Raw genomic sequence first — 24,161 nt, 5'->3', positions numbered from 1 at the left:
TAGTTTTACCTATCTTGACTTGAACTTTTCCAGTTCTACTATCTCATTAAGATTAATGTACCAGTTTAAAGAGGTCATCTTCAATATTACTAGCATAAGTCAAGCAGAAATAAGACTACTCAAAGAAACAGCAAGCTTATCTTCTAGACAAAGACACTGGTAGCCTTTGTCAGATCACCACCACAGCTAGTCAGTGACCAAGGACCAGCTTAGACTTCACTTATGGCAGCCTGCTCCCCAAGGTGCTATGAGTATTCTCAGTCAAATGGGTTTCAGTAGGAATGCTCACTGCCTTACAAGATTTGGCTTCTGTGCCAGCATAACACCTATTGACAGCAATGGGAGTTACAGCCCCTGGGAGTAGAGAGCCCAAAGATGCTCAAGATTTCCATGAGTCTTATTGCAACAGAAGGCAATTCTTAAAAGAAGATAGATCACAGCTTCATGTTCCTGGCTTCTGACTAGAGTTGCTCTTTTGTACATTATATAGTGTTACATAAAACTGTGTAACACTAACTAGAACAGGTCAGTAGACGTGTATAACCCCTACCTACCCTGATCTGCATTGCTGCATGCACATGTAGACATACTGCCTGCAGTTGTAGGTGGAGCTGTGGCCTTGCTGCAATCACTCCATCTATATCACGTCCATTAGATCAAACACTACAGCAGTAGGCCACCATCCTTGTCTAGAGGCAAACTCATGTGCCAAGATCAATGGCAGGGCCACTTCTGGACATGCCTCCCCACCATGAAGAGTAAGTACCTATGACAGTTGAGTGTCAGGGGAAGAGTTACCATGCTCATGCAGCATGATCTTGAGAGATGTCACAGCCCAGGCAATAAAAGCTTCCCCCCCCCTCACCCCCCAATCCAGGCTTTAGAAATGCTCATGACTGAAATCAGTCGAAGGATCATGATAGAAATTCAGAATAAGATTCCACTATGAACTAATGCATCATGCATATAGCAGTTTATTTTGTCACAAGTCATTTAGTGATTGTTTACCATTACAGCTTTTGTCCTCTTCAGATTAAGGAAAGCCACTGACACCAATGAAGTGGCCATCAGGCAGAGGATCACAGTAGCTGCTGTTGCGACAGTGGTCCATGCTTCTTCTCTCAGTTGAGTCTCTTCTATAGGGAAATAGGGTAGAACCACAAATTCGTGACCAGAGTATTTTGTAATAAGCCTGACTTAGCACCAACATGCTGTTAGGTAAGGGAGAAGAGCATTTTTTCCTATACCTTGGGTTGAAGGCCATCTATCTGCTACAAAGCTAACAGGACCAGGTAAGCTTGCTATACCAGAGTTCTGTGCTTGCATCACAACAACATCTGCAAAAGATCAGTCACCACAGATTAGTTGAGTAATGGCTTTCCATGTACTAAGCTAACTGGCTATAGTCCATTTCTGTTCTCCTCCTCTGGACAGAATTAAAGGTCTAAAAAAAATGTGACCAAATAAAATAATTTGTTTAGTCTGGGAAAAAACTGAGGGGGTACATAACTGGACAAGATCACTAAACACCTTATAAATACTTGAAGACTTTGTGTACAAAGAGACAAATAACTCATGGGCTTCAACTGAAAAACCTCCCTAATAAGGGCAGTTAAGCACTGAAGCAAGTTACCTAGAGGGTTTGCAGAATCGGTCCCTGGTGGTTTAAGGACGATGGTGATGAGAATACTTTATCCTGCCTCAGTACAGGGGACTGGACTAGATGTAGCATTGGGGGGGGGACCTCAATAGGCCTTTTTGTAATTGTGATTCTGGTATAGTACACTGTGTTCAGGGGGACATTCTAGTTGTCAGTGATTAGATCCTACCTCGTTTGTTTCTGGCTGAGGGAGGACATCGTGTGGAACACAGAGGGGAGTCTGGATGAAGTCCGTCACAGAGAAGAGCACTGCAGTGGAAGTACACCTAGAGCAAAGATAAGGGAGAGACATTTGGAGCACAGGAAGCCCGAGCCTTTAGCTAGCGCTAGAGGGACTGCACTTACTAGGCTAGTGAGAGCCTTGTCACCCGCTACAAAGGCGAAGGTCTTCACTTCAAATCTCTGGCGATAGTTGGGATAGCTGACTGCAAGGCCCACTGGATGAAATGCAGTTCTGTAGTTATCTAGTTCATAGTCACACCTATAGAAGATACATGTAGAAAGTCATGGAGGGGAGGGAAGGAAGGCAGATTTTTTAGAGAGGTCAGAGTTGAAATCTGGTAGAGAAGGGAGTCTTTGAAGGTTTGTGTCATTAACATTCAAGTTTAATATTTAGTACATTGCCCAGGAGAGAGAGAGAGAGAGAGAGAGAGAGAGAGAGAGATCCTCTGCACTGTTTCAGAGGAACCTGCCTGAACTTGCAAGCCTGCATTAGGACAGCAACTCATTTCTAGTAGAGACAGATTGAGTCACTCAGTTGTGAGCCATTAGAGTGACAGTTGGCATTTACACACTTAGTCCTTGAGCATGTGCACTCTCACATGTCTAGCTTGACCTAAGGTCAGAGCGACCTGCACTGTGTGATCAGATCATAGCCAGACAGCAACCCTTTGCTCCCACATCCATGTGAGGAACATGGCGCTCACAGCTCCAACAAGCCTTTGCATAGCATTTCAGGGAAACACTTGAGCAGGCCAGCCTCATCTATGTTCCTACAGCAGTTGGAATATACCTACCCATCCACAACAATGTTCCACTGGGGCAGAGAGCTTGGATCTTGCGATGTTGTTGCCCAACAGTCATCCAGTACCAGTCGGATGTTGGGGTCATTGCGGTTCAGAACTTGCACTTCCAAGAAGATTGGTTGCCGCAGATATTTCACAATAGGGTACTGGTCGTCACTGTAGGGCTCCATGTAGGAGTCATCTGAAAAAACCAAGTACGGCAGAGTTGACAGCCCAGTTCACAATAGGTCGGAATCTCAATCTAGAGAGATGAAGCAGCCAGCTGTGTAAGAAGTCTGGTACTGTAGGTGCCTAGAAGGACACAGCTAGTGGGTGCTTTAGGTGAACTCCTTGCACAGGGAGAGAAAAAGCTTCCTTAACCCAACATCCCTACTGGATTCCCCCACACGAAGAGGCTCTATTAAAACCTAGCCTGCCAGGTCTAGGTCACAGACCAGCAGTGATGGAATCATGCCACCCCCAGATATCAAAATGTCTCTGGGTCTACTTCTCTGGATAGTAGGGACTGAAGAGCTCCTTTGACTATGGAGGGAATCGCTTCATTTCTGCCCTGGACACAATTTGCGGCTAGATGCAAGCTTTACCTGGATAGATCAGCAGGATCAAGGAGAGAGGACCCTGGTTTATTGAAGAAACTGGAGGAGGGAGACTGCTTATCCTTATGCTCAGGGACGCATCACCACTTTTGTAGGTGCACACGACGGTCAGCCTGAAAGACAGAATGCGCAGCATCAGGTTAGCTGGCTATTTGCAGTCAGTCACTTTGCTTAGTGTTGCGATGGGCTGTCACCAGCAGAGTTGTGGACTGACCTGAATTCACTGTCCCTAGAAATCCTGCGTGGCGGTTGATCTGCCCACAAGGCACGCACTTCATTCTCATAAGTTGTCCTCTCGCCTTCAAACTACAGGGGATACAGGAGTCTTAGTGACTGCCCTGCCACTGGAGCGCCTTTAGCAGTCACTGTCCTGACACTTACCCTCTGCCTTGTCCCACACCTGTTCAGTGGGACGTGAAACCGAACCATGTCATTTGAGGGAGACTTGAAGACTGGTTTGCATGTAGGATCTCTTAGCCTGATGGTATCCAAGTCCAGGGCTGGTTTTGTCCTGTCACTCTGTACTTCAAAGTCCATGTAGCCATCCTGAGTGCACACAGCCGCTGAAACATTCAAGGAATTGGGATGGGTTGCTGTAGGGGACTCCAGGACATGGGGCTATGGCAGCTCCTGCCTCAGTTCAGTGAGGAACTACACCGAGTGTTTTAGCTGAGCTGTGTGTGCAGGGGCCCTAACTACCCTAGGAGGAGTTGTCCTGAGCCTACTGGATTGTAGTATCTCCAGTTTGTATAGCATGACCTGGAGGGCAAGGATCCTGCAACAGCTCATGCCAGGAGGCTCAAGGACCCAGAGCTGCTGGCAAGCAGTGCTCTATGGCTTAGATGAGGGGGAACCAAAACCTGAGACTAGGCTGGAAACATTCCATTAGGAGTGGTTTAGGACAGACCAGGCAGGAGAAGTGGTATGGCTCCAGGTCAAGATTAGTGGCACTGCAGGTCAGGGGACAGCTGGTGAATTCTCTTCTGCAGCAGAGAGCTAGCAGCTGCTGGGGAGCCAGGAACTATGGGAAAAGCTTATGAGATGTTCAGTTGTATGTGGGGCTGCCTACCTGCCACCTTGGGGGGGGGGGGTGTGTGCAAGGAGGAGGAAAGCAGTTCATTTTACAGTGAACACAGATGCACTGAAGACTCCCTTCTACTTCCAAGGAGTGGATGTCCAGAATATCCAAATATGTAATCAGATACATAGGCCTGAGACACCCCACCAGCTAGGAAGGGGCATCCATTTTAGATTGAATTAGTGTGACTTGGCATCTTTATAAATAGTGGAGCCCATTAGTTGCTGAGAACCACCCTACATTGTAATTTTTGCTTGCCAGCTATTAAGAGTTTACACCAAATATATCAACACTTTTAGCCATATGTTCACCCAGTGAATCTTGAGCTGTGTGCTGCAGTTTGAGGTCCACTCATGTTCTCCTGTACAGAGGTGGATGACAGACAGATTCAGTATTTCATGCTGAGCATTGGATCCTTATGATGAAGTCTCATTTGTAGGCCATTACTTCTGGGATAGCTGAACCAGCACAGAATGAGTTGACAGAAGTACATGTGGTCTTACCTATTGGTGCATGTTGATCACAGGGACACTCTGGGTAAGTGACCATTGACACCATTTCTCCACGGAAGTTGAAAGTTAGCTTTAGAGATGCTATGTAGGACTGAAGTCCTAAGCAGCTCTCCTTGTACAGCTGGAAGAGAGGGAGGCAGGCCACAACATTTGTTATTTAAGACAGTTGAAAGTCTGCAATGGTAATTTTAGTTATTTATGTTTGCCGGTAAGATGACAATGGCAAGGGTAGCCTTTTGCCCAAGATCAATCTAGCCAGAAATATTTTTCTTTGATTAGCTACTTCTTACTCCAGGAGATTGAGTAGGCTGGTTTAGAAGTAGAAATTGGTAAATTTTACATCCATAACTGATTTAGAGTGTCATCTTTAGGAAAGAGCTATTTAGACCTTGTCCAAAGCTCAGTCAATCCTTTAAGTATATATATTTGGCTCTGCAGAACCAGACTAAGTAGTCCAGCAGCCTGGGTTCTCACAACTTTAACTCATTTGTAAGATTAGAATACAGCAGGCTAGGTTCTATTCTCAGAGTCATCCCTGACCCAGAGATCTCACATAAGCCGCACAATCTACAGGAGACTGAATACCATCTCTATCTAGGTATATTAGACTAAACTCCTCATTCCATCCATGGGGGTATTCTAATTTCTTGAGAAGAGCAATAGCCTTACAGATCATTCCAGGGATAACTGCCAGCATGGAGTATTGTGGGAGTAGTAGACAGGTTGCCTGTGCCATTCTGCAGCCTGGAGAGCCAGTGTCATGTTACCAAGACAAGAGAAGGTCCAGAACAAGTAGCTCAAGTCCAGTGCAGTAGCAAGGGGTAGGTTGTCATCAGGAAACATTGCTTGAATGTTAAGCAAGGAAGTATTTTAAAAAAAAAAAAAAAAACACAAAACAAAAAAACCCACACACCACACATTTGGAAAGGGCTGATAGAGAGGGGGCTTGTATTGCAGTAATGGAGATCAGATTAGTGCCTGAAAAAAAGTTAATGGTTTATATGAACATTACTCTGAAGATTTGGACATTGGCTGCCATCTGATTCTTTTCCCTCAACTCTCACAACCAGGCAAATGACGGCTGCTGAAGGTACAGGTACCTACAGTCTAGTCCAGTCCTATGGCTTGGAACAGACTCTGCTGGAAGGACATCAAATCCGATTTTGTAGTTAAGCCCTTTCTATTGCATCTATGGTTTGCATTTCAATTACAACCATTCCTAAATGGAGTCAGATACTAGTTTGTAGGGAGCTTACTCTGGACTTCAGGATTCTTTTGTTGATGTGCAGCTTCACGCCCCTCCTTGTGTCCAGAGCAATTCCATTTGCTTGGAGTTGGGTCATAGGAATGTTTCTGTTGTCTATACTCACAGCAGAGAGGATCCCTGGGAAAGCTGGGATGGCAACAGTCATGTGTGTGGAGTTACAGGTTGCTGGACCTGCAAGAATAGCTCTGTTAGTTTCCAGAGATATTTTAAGGTACAAGTCCCTCTTGGGTCAGAGGAGGGACCAGCTTCCGCTGTGAGGAGAGGAAGTTTTACCTGGTGCACAGATCATTCTTGATTCTACAGTTAGCCGCTGGTCAGGAGGCCCATATGAAAGCTTGAATGCCACAGTATATAGCATCTGGTTGTCTTGCTGCAGAGGATAGATACGGTTGAGAACAGCAGGTTATTCACAGTGCAGTTCCCAGTGCCAGGTATAAGAGAAGTCGATTAGGATTCAGTGAGCCAGGCTGTAGTTCTGAAGCGACTTCAGAGGTTAGCCACTGGAGTTACACCCTAGCTGTTTCACGTTACTCCTACACACAGGAGTTCTGGGGAAGGGTGTACAAGCTCCATTCTAGGCCCTCATGCACCACATGGAGTCATAGCCAGAAGTCAAGCGGCAGCTGTTTCAGTAGGCAGGTAGCTCTCACACACTCCCATTTCCAGATGCCCTCATGGACTGCATGTAGAGTCAGACTAATCAGACTGCCCCAATAGCTCAGACTAGTGAGCCTCAGAAGCCTGAGACCTCTCACGGTTTCTATTTATAGACACCATCATTTGCCTATGGCAAGTTTTGCCTTTTGGCCTCTAGACAGGCTTGTGCACCTACCTTGTAAGAGGTGACTCCAGTTGCACCAAAAGAAACCTGGAAGATTAGGTTGTTGCTGTCAGCTAGGAATGTATACCCTTGCTGCATGGCTTGCCTAAGGCTTAGCCTGTGTGTTCGTGTTCCATCATCTATGGACAGTATCCAGGCCATCTGAGATTCTGTAGTCTGCAATTTGAGACTTCTGGTCAGTCAGGCATAAGGTTTTTCATTACCGAGCAAGGGGGTTATTCTTCTTATCTTTAAGAAGTGTTAAGACTGCTGTGTGTGGCAGCTTGGCTAACCAACACTAGGGAGATATTGAAGGGTCCAGTTTGCAACTTTAGCAAGCATCACCAAAGTGGCAGTTCCTACATGCAGCAGTTCTACTTTAGAGGCATGTTACTTTGCACACCCCAGCCCCCATTTTGACCAAAGTTTCATACCATGTGTTCATCAGCAAAACTGGGAAGGAGTCTTGGAAATACAACCTGAAAGAGAACAGGACAGCAGCTGACTGCAAAGCACACTGTTCAAAGAGAAGAGGATACCAAGCAAGCTTTCCGTGGTGAATGGAACAAGGAGCCTCTAACCGATTAGAGGAATGGAAGCTTTCGGGCAGTCTTCTGAGGAAGAGTGCTGCAGTGGCTAGAGGCCTGGCTTGTTTCTGGAGGGACAAGGTGGGGAAGAAGCAAATGCTGTTCTCCCCCTGTAGTTTAGTGCACCTGTGCCCAGGTTGACAGCTACTGGGCATTAGCCATTCGAGGGGTCTACATAATTCAGTAAACTGTGCCAAGCCTAGCCAGGGAAGCCCACACAAAGGAGGAGGTAAAGGTAACTAGCTACAGTTTTTACAGATAAGAAGGCTAGTCTTTAATCTGAGTCTTCCCACAGATCAGGAAGGGGAAAATCCACTATCACCCTGCTTGTCAGTCAGTCTTGTTTCCTTACTCCCACCACCCAAAGAGAGTCTACAGACACATCTTTACGATTTCACTGAGATGCCATTGAGGTGTCAGACTCCTCTCTACAGCTGAGAGCAGTTCCCTTTCCAAGGGATTGTCAAACTGCCCCACTTACTGCCATGAAGTCTTTAGTACAGTTTGTAGCTCCTGTAAAAATAGTAGGGACGACTTCATCTGCTTGAAGAGAAGCACAGCCAATACTGTAGGTTACATTCTTGTCCCTTGCAATGGTTTCGTTGAGCACCAGCAGCTCTAGTCTCAGCTGGTGTTGGTCATGCTATAGCAAGAGAACACATTGGTCAGAATAAGACAGTGGCACAGTTTTACATTACTAGAGGATGCCTCAGATCAGCAATTTGAGCCAGGCCTCAGAGGCCACATGTTCAAGTTGAGCATTTGCTGTCTATAGAAGAGGCAAGGTTAGTTTTTGAAAATGGCTCTGTATTTGCATCCTTACTCAAAGGAAGGAATTTGATTTGTTGGAGCCATTCGATTAGTCATTATTATATGGAAGCACCACCTCAGTGGGTGCTCTGGGGAGAAGGAGTCTTCCAGGAAAGAGAGAGGGTACATTACATGACCCAACTATAGTGTTGGGTCACTTAATAGGAGTCACTTTAGAGCCTCTGTCAAGTGAGCATGTTCCCAAAGCAGAGGGACAGTTTTACCTCTAGTCTGGTGCAGTTCACATACAGAGCAGTTAGCGTCAGCCTCTCATGATCCACTATGTAGTCACAGTCTACAATCTCTTCACCACTTGCATCTAGAAAGAGTAAGCTGGTCAGCTATGCTGCTAGAAGTTGCCTTGAGAACCTAGCTAAACATGCAGCAATACCTACCAACTACATGCACCTGCCAGAAGTTGCTTCCAAGCTCTCTGGGAAACCCAATCAACATTTTGTCAGTGTGACAAGACACCGTCCCTACAAAGGAAAGTGAGCAGTCTGATATCAACTCCTTGCAACACCGGATAGTAGACAGCATACAGGCTGTTAGTATGCTAAAACCCACTCACTCCAGCAAATGGAGAGGAGAGTCACCCCAGGGTCAGTAAAACTATCCTATCAGCCTCAAGACAAGTCCACCCCCACCCCCCTGCAACCACAATCAGGGGAATGCCCTGGTTACCTGGGAAGTCTAGAGCCATGGAACTAGTAACTCCAGCTGTCAAGGGCACTATAAGGCAACCAAGTAAAAGAAGCAGCCTGCAAACAAGAGAGAAGATGCTCAGAAGCCAGCACAGCAAACAGAACCCTCCCTGTACAGGGCCCTAACCAACCCACCCCACACTTACCACATGCTGTAAAAGGACCAGCCTAGCTGTAATACAGGTAACCTCATGGCTGAGAGTCAAGCCACCCACATGAAGACACCAGAACAACTCACCTCCTACTCAGCTACAGGGGTTATATAGGAGGGGCTGCAGCTCCAGCACACCAGCAGCTCTTGGAAAACACCTGGGATGCTTCCTCAACACCTGCTAGCAGCTGACTCTGAGGCTGATGGTTTGCACCTGGTCCTGTTCTGTGCCGCAATCAGTGAGGAGGGGGCGGCTTAGGGTCAAAGCTCCTCTTTCAAGGGGATTGTATGCCCCTTTGCACAATTTTCTGTTTCCCTTCACTTTTAAGATGATTTTTCGTATCCATTTTTGCTTTCACCCTGCTCTTCCACCGCCTTTCTCCCTCCGCTGGAAGATGGGGCAAAATAGCTGATGAGCTAGAAACAGACAAATGCTTTGTGTGGCAGCCTTAAGCTCCCCTAGCCCTTTGCCCCTTACCAAGGAGAACACTTGGCATTGCTGGGCTCTTCTGCCCACTAAAACAGCCTTGTGCTCAGCTGTGGGGCTTGTAGGTCACCCCACGCTTGGGAACTATCCTCAATAGCCCCCGCCCGGGAAATCTTCATTGCCAGGGTAGTTCTGTTCAGGAGGGACAGTTTGCCCAATATCTAGTTTGCCATAACTGTTACCAATGTGAATGAATCCTCGGGGAAGTAGAGGAATGGTTGTCGTCAGTATTAATCTGTATGTAAGGGGACTGTTGCCCCCTTACTAACATTCAGTGGGGGTGTTTTAGTTGCTAGCTCCCAGTACTAAAAAGAGGGAAGGGTCAATGGGTATGGTGAGCAGCTGGGGAGAGCGAGGGGGACCCTGGGCAGCGGGCAGTGGGCCCAGCACAGGGAGACGCCTGAGCCAAGAGGCTCTGCAGGCCAGGTTTGGATCATAACCCCGACAGGGTGGGGGCGACACTGGGAAGAAGGGTCCTATCACTTAGAGCCTGAGAGCGTGCAGCCACCACCAGAGCAAGTGTCCAACCCACAGTATCCCCACAGCACAGCCAGGGCCTGAGAAGAAGGCCTGGGACTTACAAGAAACAGACTGTGAACTGCCCCGACATTCCAGAGACACAGTTTGTGATGTTCCCTGCCACAGAGCGGGTTGATGTGTTTCCTTTAACCTTTCCCATTTTTCCTTATTCTTTTTAAATTTAATTGTTGATTAAATAACTTGCATTTGCTTTAACTTGTATGTAATGGTCAGTGGGTCAGAGAAGTGCCCAGTGCAGACAGAGTACCCCGGAGTGGGGACAGCCTAGCCCCTGTCCTAGGTGACCACAGCAGGGTTGGGGGCTCGAGCCCCCCAGGAATCCTGGGCCCAGCCTTGTTGGGGTTACGAGGCATCTGCCAGACAGGAGAGTGGAAGGGGAGTCCTCAAGGGCAGGGAGGCCACTGGGTAAAGGAAGTGGGAGCGAGGACTCAGATCCTTTTGCTAGCCCACTTCACCGGGGTAGTGCAGAAGCCTGGAAAGTTCCCCACAGGAGCGGGACTATTCCCCCGCTTACATGTATGATGGAAAGGCCTAGAAACACATTGTTAAACCCTATTCTATAGATGGGGAAAAGTGAGACACAAAGAGATCAAGTGATTTGGCCAAAGCAACTTAATTAGCATTTGCTTTATGGTAGTTTAATTCCCCTGCTAATAGTGCATTCATTGTCCAGGCCACTTCCCTACAGAAATGAATTATGTGCCTGGCTGCTCCCATGATGTTCTTCACCAAGGGACAGGTCCTGCAACTTGCTGCCACCCCTTAGCAGTTACTGGCTTTATCAGGCACTGAGGGTACTTGGTTACTTGCACAGCTGGTTCCTAGAGTGTCTGTACTACGTATTAATCAGATTGAGCAGCAGTTTTCAACCTGGGGTCCACGGACCCCTGGGCGACTGCAGGCTATGTCTAAGGGGTCCAGGAAAGGTGACTAGGAACAGTTTCAGATCCCCGAAAAGGCATTCTGGTTTTCTGATTAACCAAAAGTATGTGAATGTGTGTGTATTTGCCTACAAGTCAAAACCTGGAAGTGTTGTCATTACCACAGATGCCCACAGTTTCGTGCTCTTTCTCACGCCACATCAAATGCTGTGCTGAGCACGTGCAACATTGATAGTTAAATCCCGTTCAGTTTTCAGTCTAAGACTTATATGGTAGGAGTCCCCAGACCACAGGGTGAATTTCAGTCACCTCCCTTTGAAACTGTTGAGGGGTCTACCCATGAAAAAAGGCTGAAAACCACTGAGCTCCAGGAAATGCAGCTTTACTAGTAAGGGCAGTAGTGAAGGGGATTAGAGAACTCCTGCACTAGCTGTGCAGCTGTTTACAAGATATGCATTTGCAGTTTTGGAGATGGACATTGGGCTGGATTCATGCTGTAGTAGGGGACAAAAGCTAAAGGGGAAACAAAAGGAGATTGTGAGCTTTCATTGCTCCCCATGCATTCCCTTTTGCCTGAGGTGCGGTCTCCTAAAGTGTGCTGGTTTATTTCCCACTGGGGAAAAGGCCCAGGACAATTTAGTTGTTTCTTCAGCACAGGGATATATGAGCCACAGTGCAGGCAGAGGGGCCCACCTGCTTCTTCCAGAAAAAAAATATGTTCCATGGTTGCTCCCTAGAACAGTCCCTGTGGGGCTGCAGCTGTGTTCACACTCCCCCTGAGTAAGCCACATATGGCGGTTGTGTAATCCTGTAATTCGTGCCAGTGTGGGCACCACTCCTTCCTCACCCACATCCAAAGCAGCCCTGCTAGGGACTGTCGTGTTAGACAGTACTGATTGCTTGGGTACTGTACAAAGAAAACCCAGCAATGAACTCATCCATTCACACACATAGTAAGCCTGGTTGGAAGCCATGAAGATTGGTTTTGACCCGGTACTATGAGAATCACTTAAAGGGTGCCAGCCTCTTCAGCTGCCCCATGCTTTCCTTCCTCTACCCATGGCAGCAGGGGAGGGGAAGGAAAGTACTGGGCAGCTTTTATGCCTTTTACAGTACTAGAATGGCATCGACTCCTACAGCCAAGTGCTTTGGCCAACAGAACTGGCTGGGCCTGTTTATGTAGCTTCCATACAACTGGAGGCAGAGCTGTAGTTTACATGGACAGACTGCCTAGAGGGAAGCAAGGGCTGTGTTGACTCCCGAGCTGGCGTTGAGTTTGACACTACACCAGTAGAAGAGCAGAGGATATGCTGCTTTTAGAGGCGGTTACTTTCAGGTACCAAGAGCACGAGCAGGGCTAGGTCTGGTCATCATCTGTATAATAGTCCTCTTTGCAAGCGTAATGTATACACTGCAATTGAAATTTGGCTATATGAAACTAGCATTAGTCTCCTTTCCACCATGCTATTTCAAGTCATACGCTAAGTGAGATAGCAGAGCTTTGAAAACCGTGTTTGCTCCCTGGCATCTCTTCACACCCCTTGCCAGGGGCAGCAGCTCTGCATAATTTTGGGTGGTGCCTAGAATGGATCCAAGTCCCACCCCTACGCACCTGCCTAAGGCTCTGGGAGGGAGTGTAGGTGCAGGAGGGGTGCAGACTCTGAGAGAGACTTTGGGTGCTGCGTGCAGGCTCTGGCCTGGGACAGAGGGTTAGGGTGCAGGGCTGGGCCAAGGATGAGGGGTTTGGGATGCAGAAAGCAGGCTGCCCTGGGGCTGGGGGCCAGAGAGGACAACTCCCCCCCAGCCCTCTACGCCCCTGGCAGCAGCAAGTACTGGGGAGGGAGGAGGGCCCCTCCCCAGCACAACACTCATCCAAGCTGTCCGCGGCTGCTGCTCAGGAGGTCCAGCCAGCATAAGCCCCCCACAGTCAGGCACAGCAGCCACCTCAGATTGCCCCCAGTGCCGCTCCCTTGTAGCTGGCAGCGGCCAGCGAGGGAGCACACCACGGAGCCGCAGGAGGCAGCTTCCCACAGCGGGCAGGGATGCTCCAGGTGAGGCACACAGGGGTAGCAGGTGGGGCCTGGGGAAAGACCTGCCCTCAACATTGGTGAAGCTGGGCCCTCCCAGGCCCTGCATTTTCTGGAGCCTGGGCACCATGGGCCCAAACATCTCACTGCCCCTGCCCCTTGCACAGTGTAGGCAATATAGAGAACTATATACAGGACTAGACCTCCTAATGGAGTTCTTAGAGCAAGGAAGGAGATTTACCTAGAGAGGTACTGTGGGGAGTGGAAGGGGGAAGAAATCCTGACTGGAAGCCCCCTCAGATTCTGCCAGCAGCCCTCTAACAGTGCTTCCTCACTGCTATTACTTGAGCTTCCCTTGATATACAAACATGAGAAACAGAGTAGGGTTAGATGACAGGAATACTCAGTCATTCCAACAAAAGATCCTCAAACAGCAAGAGGAACAGGCACTGCTCTCATCCTAAGGTAGCTATAGTTAGCCTAAAGGATTATGTGGGGGAGGAAAGTAGGAAGCAGTGAAATATTTAGTTATTCATGCAGAGAAAAAAGATCACAAGTTCAGACAATTTAGCCCGTTAGAGTTTAACTTAAGAGAGAAAGCACAGAATTTTTTTTTTTGGGGGGGGGGGGGGAGAAAGATGTGTAGTAAGTGTTCAGTTCCATGGCACTAGAGATCCTAGCAATTTTGAACATCTAGGAAAGCAGCAGCTGTGGAGAATACAGTCACCTTAGATGCTAGTATAGTGATATCTGACACTAGGGTTAAGCTACTGTCCACCCCCAGAGGAGAGGGCCCTCAAGTTAATTATGCAATTGTGAGGAAGTTTGCTTTTCAGTTGTTTCTTAAACCAGCTAAGTTACTCAGCCTTGAAGGGGGTGTAAATAGCCTGATGAAGAGTTCACTTTAAGTCTAAGGATAGCAGTTAGTAAGAAGATGGCTCTATTCTCTGGCTACCCTGCCTTTTTGGAAGTATCCTCACTAATCTTATGCTTGAAGGTCTCAGGCCATGGCCAGAGTAGGTAGGAACATTTAAATTTTCCAGTTCAAGGTAGCAACTGTTATGCAGTAAATAAGCACCCTGATTTTCAAAGTAAGCCAAAGAAAACTTCAAGCTAATCCCATTTCAAAACAAGAACCCCACCACTCTGATTAGATCCACCTGGTGTGGAGCCCTGACTCTTCTTCCCCCTGCAGGCAATAAAAAACCAAACCCACTCAGCCATTAAGCCAAAAACCAAGCCCAACTCCTGCATTCCCACCCCCACACATTTGGCATGAAACTGCCTATTCCTGATCAATTGTCACTTTCTGCATGTAGTGTAGGTATCTCAGACCACATGGAATTGTCAGAGAAGAGATGTTGCCAAAATAACCCTGTCAAAAACTCAGAAGGGACAGGGCTGATTTTAGCAAGATCTTGTTTTGGATGAGTCTACTTTTCTAGGTCCAGTTACTGGTCAACAACTGCTGCGTGGCTTTATGTTTTGTGTAGGGCAAGTATTGCCAATTCTGAAAATCAGGACTGCTGCATCTCTGGGAGCTGGTGTTCACAGAAGACCACAGCTATGGAGGACCGCTTTATGAAACCCCTATTGCTGGCCTAAGTTTAAGCCTAGTGTAGTGGCTAGTATCTGCCAGAGTCACCACCACTATGCCAGGACACTTGAGCTACACAGAGCATGGCTGGAGACCCTAGCCCTGCAACTGCCTGGGTAAGCTAGAAGAGTAGCAGAAGGTTGACAGACAGCACAACATTTTCTAGAATACAGTTGTCTCCTCAAAAATGCCCCATAGTGTCTAGTGTAGTGAGTCCAATTGCTTTTGTAATAGGCACGAGGAGTGGTTGGTTTCATTAGTGCTAGACATGGTGCGGTTGGTATAAAGAACACAAGATCTCCTGCAAGAATCTGCGTACTAGCCCTACATTTTAGATCCACCTTGCTGCTACTGCTGATGTCCTGACGGGCATTAACTTCTACTGGTTGAGTCGTGGATAGGATCAGAGGAAACATGGAGCTCTTTAGCACAAAGACCAAGTCCTAGGGTTGTACCCTTAATGACTGTAGGTTAGGTTGAGATTAGGCTCAATCTACAGGGAAAAGGGCTCTAAAAAACACCAGCAACAATACAAGTGCCTTCACCCTACTACATGAACTGAACAGTAAGGAGCAGCTGTATAGTAGAATAGGTACTTATGACAATTAAACAATGGAATTAGGACAGTTGTCAGGCTAGCACAGTTACTATTGAGTTAACATTTTGTACCATGGGACTGGCTGGTTGGTTTGTCTGGGCTTTAGAGATGAGCCAAGTCTCACTGGCTTCTGGTGGATACTAGAAGCTAGATATCCAAACTAGCCACTTCTGAAATAAAGGAGAGAGAGTCCACCATGAACTAGTGCATCCAGCAGTTTATTTTATCACAAGTCATTTAGCGTATCACTTTCCCATTACAGATTTTGTCCTCTTCAGATTTTTAAAGAGAGCCACTGACACCAGTGCAGTGGCCATCAGGCCAAGGACCACAGTAGCTGCTGCTACTACAGTGGTCCATGCTCCTTCTCTCAGTGGAGTTTCTTCTGTAGGGAGGAAAAAAGGTAGAACCACAAATTAGTGGCCAGATTATGCCATAACTTGGCTTGGCAACAACATGCCTCAGTTAGGTCAAGGAGAGGGCATTTGTTCCATACCTTGGAAGGAAGGCCATTCATCTGCTACAAAGCGAACAGGACCAGGTAAGCTTGCTACACCGGAGTTCTCTGCTTGCATCACAACATCTGCAAGAGATTAGTCACCACATAATTCTGACTAACTGGGGTCTGGAAACACACAAATATAGCAAGCTAACTGGCTATATTCCAGTTCATCCAGAGACCATCAATAGGAATGCTTCAAGGTCGAGAAAAACATGGCCTACATGAAGGTGTAAAAGTGGGTTGTTTAGTCCAGAAAAGACAACTGAGCGCTACCTTACTTTGACACGCTTGAACACTTTCCACTGACCACAGTGCTGGATCACCTTCTTTATAAGGAGAATTAATCAGGGGCTTCAATCACAGCAAGGGATGTTTAGGTTAGGAAAGGTTTCTCTCCTAATTTCTAACTGCAAGGGTAGGCAGGCACTGGAACAAAGTTACCTAGATGGTTTGCAGAATTGGTCACTGGTGGTTGTTAAAGGAAAGTAGAGCTGGGCTAGATAGTACTTAGTCCTGGTTGAGTGCAGGAGACTAGGAGACCTAGCAAGTTCCCTTTCACATCTACATTATTCTGCTGTAGTAGGACAGCATGTTTATGTGACATTCTAGTTGCCAGCAGTGATTAAATCCTACCTCGTTTGTTTCTGGCTGAGGGAGGACATCGTGTTGAACACAGAGGGGAGTCTGGATGAAGTCCGTCACAGAGAAGAGCACTGCAGTGGAAGTACACCTAGAGCAAAGATAAGGGAGAGACATGTGGAGCACAGGAAGCCCGAGCCTTTAGCTAGCGCTAGAGGGACTGCACTTACTAGGCTAGTGAGAGCCTTGTCACCCGCTACAAAGGCGAAGGTCTTCACTTCAAATCTCTGGCGATAGTTGGGATAGCTGACTGCTAGGCCCACTGGATGAAATGCAGTTCTGTAGTTATCTAGTTCATAGTCACACCTATAGAAGATACATGTAGAAAGTCATGGAGGGGAGGGGAGGGAAGGAAGGCAGATTTTTTAGAGAGGTCAGAGTTGAAATCAGGTAGAGAAGGGAGTCTTTGAAGGTTTGTCTCATTAACATTCAAGTTTAATATTTAGTACATTGCCCAGGAGAGAGAGAGAGAGAGAGAGAGAGAGAGAGATCCTCTGCACTGTTGCAGGCTTGCAAGTTCAGGCAGATTCCCCTGAATTAGGACAGCAACTCATTTCTAGTAGAGACAGATTGAGTCACTCACTTGTGAGCCATTAGAGTGACAGCTGGCATTTACACACTTTACTCCTTGAGCATGTGCCCTCTCAAATATCTAGCTTGACCTAAGGCTAGAGCGACCTACACTGTGTGATCAGATCATAGCCAGACAGCAACCCTTTGCTCCTACATCCATGTGAGGAACATGGCGCTCACAGCTCCAACAAGCCTTTGCACAGATTTCAGGGAAACACTTGAGCAGGCCAGCCTCACCTATGTTCCTACAGGAGTTGGAATATACCTACCCATCCACAACAATGTTCCACCGGGGCAGAGAGCTTGGATCTTGCGATGTTGTTGCCCAACAGTCATCCAGTACCAGTCGGATGTTGGGGTCATTGCGGTTCAGAACTTGCACTTCCAAGAAGATTGGTTGCCGCAGATATTTCACAATAGGGTACTGGTCGTCACTGTAGGGCTCCATGTAGGAGTCATCTGAAAAAACCAAGTACGGCAGAGTTGACAGCCCAGTTCACAATAGGTCAGAATCTCAATCTAGAGAGATGAAGCAGCCAGCTGTGTAAGAAGTCTGGTACTGTAGGTGCCTAGAAGGACACAGCTAGTGGGTGCTTTAGGTGAACTCCTTGCACAGGGAGAGAAAAAGCTTCCTTAACCCAACATCCCTACTGGATTCCCCCACACGAAGAGGCTCTATTAAAACCTAGCCTGCCAGGTCTAGGTCACAGACCAGCAGTGATGGAATCATGCCACCCCCAGATATCAAAATGTCTCTGGGTCTACTTCTCTGGATAGTAGGGACTGAAGAGCTCCTTTGACTATGGAGGGAATCGCTTCATTTCTGCCCTGGACACAATTTGCGGCTAGATGCAAGCTTTACCTGGATAGATCAGCAGGATCAAGGAGAGAGGACCCTGGTTTATTGAAGAAACTGGAGGAGGGAGACTGCTTATCCTTATGCTCAGGGACGCATCACCACTTTTGTAGGTGCACACGACGGTCAGCCTGAAAGACAGAATGCGCAGCATCAGGTTAGCTGGCTATTTGCAGTCAGTCACTTTGCTTAGTGTTGCGATGGGCTGTCACCAGCAGAGTTGTGGACTGACCTGAATTCACTGTCCCTAGAAATCCTGCGTGGCGGTTGATCTGCCCACAAGGCACGCACTTCATTCTCATAAGTTGTCCTCTCGCCTTCAAACTACAGGGGATACAGGAGTCTTAGTGACTGCCCTGCCACTGGAGCGCCTTTAGCAGTCACTGTCCTGACACTTACCCTCTGCCTTGTCCCACACCTGTTCAGTGGGACGTGAAACCGAACCATGTCATTTGAGGGAGACTTGAAGACTGGTTTGCATGTAGGATCTCTTAGCCTGATGGTATCCAAGTCCAGGGCTGGTTTTGTCCTGTCACTCTGTACTTCAAAGTCCATGTAGCCATCCTGAGTGCACACAGCCGCTGAAACATTCAAGGAATTGGGATGGGTTGCTGTAGGGGACTCCAGGACATGGGGCTATGGCAGCTCCTGCCTCAGTTCAGTGAGGAACTACACCGAGTGTTTTAGCTGAGCTGTGTGTGCAGGGGACCTGACGACCCTAGGAATTGTTCTGCACCTACTGGATTGTCCCTGGTCTCCATTTTATAGAGCATAATCTGGAGGGCAAGGATCCTGCAACAGCTCATATCCGGAAGCTCAAGGACCCATAAACTGCTCACAAAGCAGTGCTCTAGGAGGATGAATCAGATTGGAGGGTAGGCTGGAGTCTACCCATTAGCCTGCCCTAACCAGCTCAGGCAGGGGAACTGGGTGTCTGGTTCTAGTCTACCTGCTCTACGGAGTAGGTAAACAAGGGCTGGGTGTCACAGCACCAGAGCCAATCCTTGAGGGAGTATAGGGGTGGAGCAGGGCAGAACAAACAGCCCTCCAGTAGCTGCTGACTGGCTGCAAAATGGGGGGGGGGGCGGGCGGGGGGGGGGGGGGAAGTCCTGAGATGGAGTTGCGATTGGTTGTGCCTTCTGCCACCTCCATGAAAAGGGAGCTGTCATTACTATGTGGATTCTCAGAGCAGTTAGGTGATCAGACTGTGTGAAGCCTCCCATCACCAAGCAGTAGGTCATGTCCAGGTCACCCAAATGTCAACCCAAGAAACAGTCCTTACCAGCAAATGAAGGACATCTATATTTGACCCAGGAAACACGACCGCAACTAAATGGGCTCCAAGACAAAGGTGCAGAGAGCCCCTACATCGGAAGTTGTGCTTGCCAGCTACTAGGAGCTTGCACCAGACATATCTGCACTTGTAGCTGAGCTCAACCTATGGCTAAGTGTTCCCATCAAAGATGGATGCTCCAGATTCATAGCGTAATGTTCTGAGGGTTTACTCAGTCTCCTGCATTAAGGAAATTCATTTCATGGAGCCACTGAGTTGCAACAGTGCAAATCTTGGAAGCTTGACATCTCTCATGTTGATCAGCAGTTCAGGGACAGCTAAAGCTGCACTACTACAGAAAGAGTTGCCAGGAAAAACAGACCGTCTTACCTATTGGTGCATGTTGGTCACAGGGACACTCTGGATAAGTCACCATTGACACCATTTCTCCATGCAAGTTGAAAGCTAATCTTAGAGATGCCAAGTATGACTGAAGTCCGAAGCAGCTCTCCTCATACAGCTGGAAGAGAGGGAGGCCATGACAGTTTGTAGCAGTTCTGTCCCCTTGCAGGACGAGTTAAGACTTGGCCTCTGAATCAGTCATTTAGACGGGACTAATCTAGCCAGGAATATTAGTGTGTCAGAAGGATACTTATCCGCCATTCTAATACATCTCCTGGGTCAAGTAATAGGGATTTGGAAAGTTTAATATCAGTAACTGACTGAAACTGAAGTGTGTGTTCATGGAACGATGCATGTTAGACCTAGATGGACCTTCCAAGTGAGCCATTCAAGTGTACTTTTGGCCTTACAGAGAGTCAGCATGTGGTCCATTTTCTTTCAACTGGAACTCACTCTTACTTAGGGGCATCAGATTGCAGCATGCTATGTTCTATCCACAGAACCATTCCTGACCCCAAACGGACATTATCAGCAGCAACACAGCATGGTATTCCCTCCCTCTTCATATCTAAGCCTATTATGCTAGCTTCCTCTTGGGGATAATCTATATCCTTCTGGAGAATTTCAGGAGGGTGCTTCAGGATTAGGAGTAGCAGACATGACACCTGTCCAGGCAAGCCCAGGGGTTGAGCTACTGGCATGACAAGACAAGGGAAGGATCAGGACTGTGGATACTAGAACAAGCAGCCTGAATTTGATGAGGTAGCAAGGGGTAGGTTGTTGACAAGACCTTGCTAGAATGGTCTGCAAAGAAGATTTCTAGATGTAGTATCTGGAGAGCGCTGGGGCTTGTGGGGGTGTCAGGAAGGAGGTTGCCATAATGGAGACAGTTCTAGCTGTATTAGAGGTTATGCTTAGGAAGATTGAGGTGGTTGTGGGGGGGGGGGGGTCACAATACATACAGCTGCCAAGTGGTGGCATGAGGTGGTCTGACTGGAGTCAATACCAAGGCACTGACCAGACAGATGCCTCAGTCGGACTGATTTCATTTCAAAAGGAATGAATGGCAGACTACAGATGGAGTAGAGAAGGATTTAGTTACAATTGTGACCTTTCCTAAAGGAGAGATTACTAGTTTGTAGGGAGCTTACTCTGGACTTCAGGATTCTTTTGTTGATGTGCAGCTTCACACCCCTTCTTGTGTCCAGAGCAATTCCATTTGCTTGGAGTTGGGTCATGGGAATGTTTCTGTTGTCTATACTCACAGCAGAGAGGATCCCTGGGAAAGCTGGGATGGCAACAGTCATGTGTGTGGAGTTACAGGTTGCTGGACCTGCAAGAATAGCTCTGTTAGTTTCCAGAGACATTTTAAGGTACAAGTCCCTCTCGAGTCAGAGGAGGGACCAGCTTCCGCTGTGAGGAGAGGAAGTTTTACCTGGTGCACAGATCATTCTTGATTCTACAGTTAGCCGCTGGTCAGGAGGCCCATATGAAAGCTTGAATGCCACAGTATATAGCATCTGGTTGTCTTGCTGCAGAGGATAGATACGGTTGAGAACAGCAGGTTATTCACAGTGCAGTTCCCAGTGCCAGGTATAAGAGAAGTCGATTAGGATTCAGTGAGCCAGGCTGTAGTTCTGAAGAGACTTCAGAGGTTAGCCACTGGAGTTACACCCTAGCTGTTTCACGTTACTCCTACACACAGGAGTTCTGGGGAAGGGTGTACAAGCTCCATTCTAGGCCCTCATGCACCACATGGAGTCATAGCCAGAAGTCAAGCTGCAGCTGTTTCAGTAGGCAGGTAGCTCTCACACACTCCCATTTCCAGATGCCCTCATGGACTGCATGTAGAGTCAGACTAATCAGACTGCCCCAATAGCTCAGAATAGTGAGCCTCAGAAGCCTGAGACCTCTCACGGTTTCTATTTATAGACACCATCATTTGCCTATGGCAAGTTTTGCCTTTTGGCCTCTAGACAGTCTTGTGCACCTACCTTGTAAGAGGTGACTCCAGTTGCACCAAAAGAAACCTGGAAGATTAGGTTGTTGCTGTCAGCTAGGAATGTATACCCTTGCTGCATGGCTTGCCTAAGGCTTAGCCTGTGTGTTCGTGTTCCATCATCTATGGACAGTATCCAGGCCATCTGAGATTCTGTAGTCTGCAATTTGAGACTTCTGGTCAGTCAGGCATAAGGTTTTTCGTTACCGAGCAAGGGGGTTATTCTTCTTATCTTTAAGAAGTGTTAAGACTGCTGTGTGTGGCAGCTTGGCTAACCAACACTAGAGGGATACTGAAGGGTCCAGTTTGCTACTTTAGCAAGCATCACCAAAGTGGCAGTTCCTACATGCAGCAGTTCTACTTTAGAGGCATGTTACTTTGCACACCCAGCCCCCATTTTGACCAAAGTTTCATACCATGTGTTCGTCAGCAAAACTGGGAAGGAGTCTTGGAAATACAACCTGAAAGAGAACAGGACAGCAGCTGACTGCAAAGCACACTGTTCGAAGAGAATACCAAGCAAGCTTTCCGTGGTGAATGGAACAAGGAGCCTCTAACCGATGAGAGGAATGGAAGCTTTCGGGCAGTCTTCTGAGGAAGAGTGCTGCAGTGGCTAGAGGCCTGGCTTGTTTCTGGAGGGACAAGGTGGGGAAGCAGCAAATGCTGTTCTCCCCCGTAGTTTAGTGCACCTGTGCCCAGGTTGACAGCTACTGGGCATTAGCCAATAGAGGCGTCTACATAATTCAGTAAACTGTGCCAAGCCTAGCCAGGGAAGCCCACACAAAGGAGGAGGTAAAGGTAACTAGCTAGAGTTTTTACAAATAAGAAGGCTAGTCTTTAATCTGAGTCTTCCCACAGATCAGGAAGGGGAAAATCCACTATCACCGTGCTTGTCAGTCAGTCTTGTTTCCTTACTCCCACCACCCAAAGAGAGTCTACAGACACATCTTTACGATTTGACTGAGATGCCATTGAGGTGTCAGACTCCTCTCTACAGCTGAGAGCAGTTCCCTTTCCAAGGGATTGTCAAACTGCCCCACTTACTGCCATGAAGTCTTTAGTACAGTTTGTAGCTCCTGTAAAAATAGTAGGGACGACGTCATCTGCTTGAAGAGAAGCACAGCCAATACTGTAGGTTACATTCTTGTCCCTTGCAATGGTTTTGTTGAGCACCAGCAGCTCTAGTCTCAGCTGGTGTTGGTCATGCTATAGTAAGAGAACACATTGGTCAGAATAAGACAGTGGCAGTTTTACATTACCAGAGGTTGCCTCAGATCAGCAATTTGAGCCAGCCCTCAGAGGCCACATGTTCAAGTTGAGCATTTGCTGTCTATAGAAGAGGCAGGGTTAGTTTTTAAAAATGGCTCTGTATTTGCATCCTTACTCAAAGGAAGGAATTTGATTTGTTGGAGCCATTCGATTAGTCATTATTCTATGGAAGCACCACCTCAGTGGGTGCTCTGGGGAGAAGGAGTCTTCCAGGAAAGAGAGAGGGTACATTACATGACCCAACTACAGTGTTGGGTCACTTAGTAGGAGTCACTTTAGAGCCTCTGTCAAGTGAGCATGTTCCCAAAGCAGAGGGACAGTTTTACCTCTAGTCTGGTGCAGTTCACATACAGAGCAGTTAGCGTCAGCCTCTCATGATCCACCATGTAGTCACAGTCTACAATCTCTTCACCACTTGCATCTAGAAAGATGAAGCTGGTCAGCTATGCTGCTAGAAGTTGCCTTGAGAACCTAGCTAAACATGCAGCAATACATACCAACTACATGCACCTGCCAGAAGTTGCTTCCAAGCTCTCTGGGAAACCCAATCAACATTTTGTCAATGTGACAGGACACCATCCCTACAAGGGAAAGTGAGCAGTCTGATATCAACTCCTTGCAACACAGGATAGTAGCATACTAACAGCCTGTATGCTGTCAGTATGCTAAAACCCACTCACTCCAGCAAATGGAGAGAAGAGTCACCCCAGGCTCAGTAAAACTGTCCTATCAGCCTCAAGACAAGTCCACCCCTCCAACCACAATCAGGGGAATGCCCTAGTTACCTGGGAAGTCTAGAGCCATGGAACTAGTAACTCCAGCTGTCAAGGGCACTATAAGACAACCAAGTAAAAGAAGCAGCCTGCAAACAAGAGAGAAGATGCTCAGAAGCCAGCACAGCAAACAGAACCCTCCCTATACACAACCCTAACCAACCCACCCCACACTTACCACATGCTGTAAAAGGACCAGCCTAGCTGTAATACAGGCAACCTCATGGCTGAGAGTCAAGCCACCCACATGAAGACACCAGAACAACTCACCTCCTACTCAGCTACAGGGGTTATATAGGAGGGGCTGCAGCTCCAGCACACCAGCAGCTCTTGGAAAACACCTGGGATGCTTCCTCAACACCTGCTAGCAGCTGACTCTGAGGCTGATGGTTTGCACCTGGTCCTGTTCTGTGCCGCAATCAGTGAGGAGGGGGCGGCTTAGGGTCAAAGCTCCTCTTTCAAGGGGATTGTATGCCCCTTTGCACAATTTTCTATTTCCCTTCACTTTTAAGATGATTTTTCGTATCCATTTTTG

The 24,161-nt window shown here is 47.6% G+C and overlaps 2 protein-coding genes across 2 annotated transcripts; both read right to left on the bottom strand.

Moving 5' to 3' along the window:
• Nucleotides 1-993: 993 nt before the first annotated feature.
• LOC141994645 (zona pellucida sperm-binding protein 2-like) lies at nt 994-9,252 on the bottom strand. Its single transcript, XM_074964876.1, has 18 exons — nt 9,206-9,252; nt 9,040-9,116; nt 8,751-8,834; nt 8,580-8,674; nt 8,027-8,188; nt 7,393-7,437; nt 6,971-7,135; nt 6,412-6,508; nt 6,128-6,309; nt 4,863-4,992; nt 3,663-3,844; nt 3,496-3,587; nt 3,270-3,394; nt 2,677-2,866; nt 2,006-2,141; nt 1,830-1,926; nt 1,248-1,337; nt 994-1,136 (listed from the first exon to the last, which is right to left on the bottom strand). The coding sequence occupies exons 1-18, from the start codon at nt 9,250-9,252 to the stop codon at nt 994-996; spliced, it is 2,139 nt and encodes a 712-aa protein (XP_074820977.1).
• A 6,333-nt stretch (nt 9,253-15,585) lies between these two features.
• On the bottom strand, nt 15,586-23,851 carry LOC141994644 (zona pellucida sperm-binding protein 2-like). The gene is made up of 18 exons (XM_074964875.1): nt 23,805-23,851; nt 23,639-23,715; nt 23,351-23,434; nt 23,180-23,274; nt 22,629-22,790; nt 22,001-22,045; nt 21,580-21,744; nt 21,021-21,117; nt 20,737-20,918; nt 19,574-19,703; nt 18,310-18,491; nt 18,143-18,234; nt 17,917-18,041; nt 17,324-17,513; nt 16,652-16,787; nt 16,476-16,572; nt 15,837-15,923; nt 15,586-15,725 (listed from the first exon to the last, which is right to left on the bottom strand). Exons 1-18 carry the CDS (start codon nt 23,849-23,851, stop codon nt 15,586-15,588), a joined length of 2,133 nt encoding a protein of 710 aa, XP_074820976.1.
• Between the last annotated feature and the right edge of the window lie 310 nt (nt 23,852-24,161).

Source organism: Natator depressus, chromosome 10, assembly GCF_965152275.1.
Source record: "Natator depressus isolate rNatDep1 chromosome 10, rNatDep2.hap1, whole genome shotgun sequence".
Lineage (NCBI taxonomy): Eukaryota > Metazoa > Chordata > Testudines > Cheloniidae > Natator > Natator depressus.
Note: the sequence above shows the minus strand (reverse complement) of the source record. Positions and strands in the feature narration are given on the sequence as shown.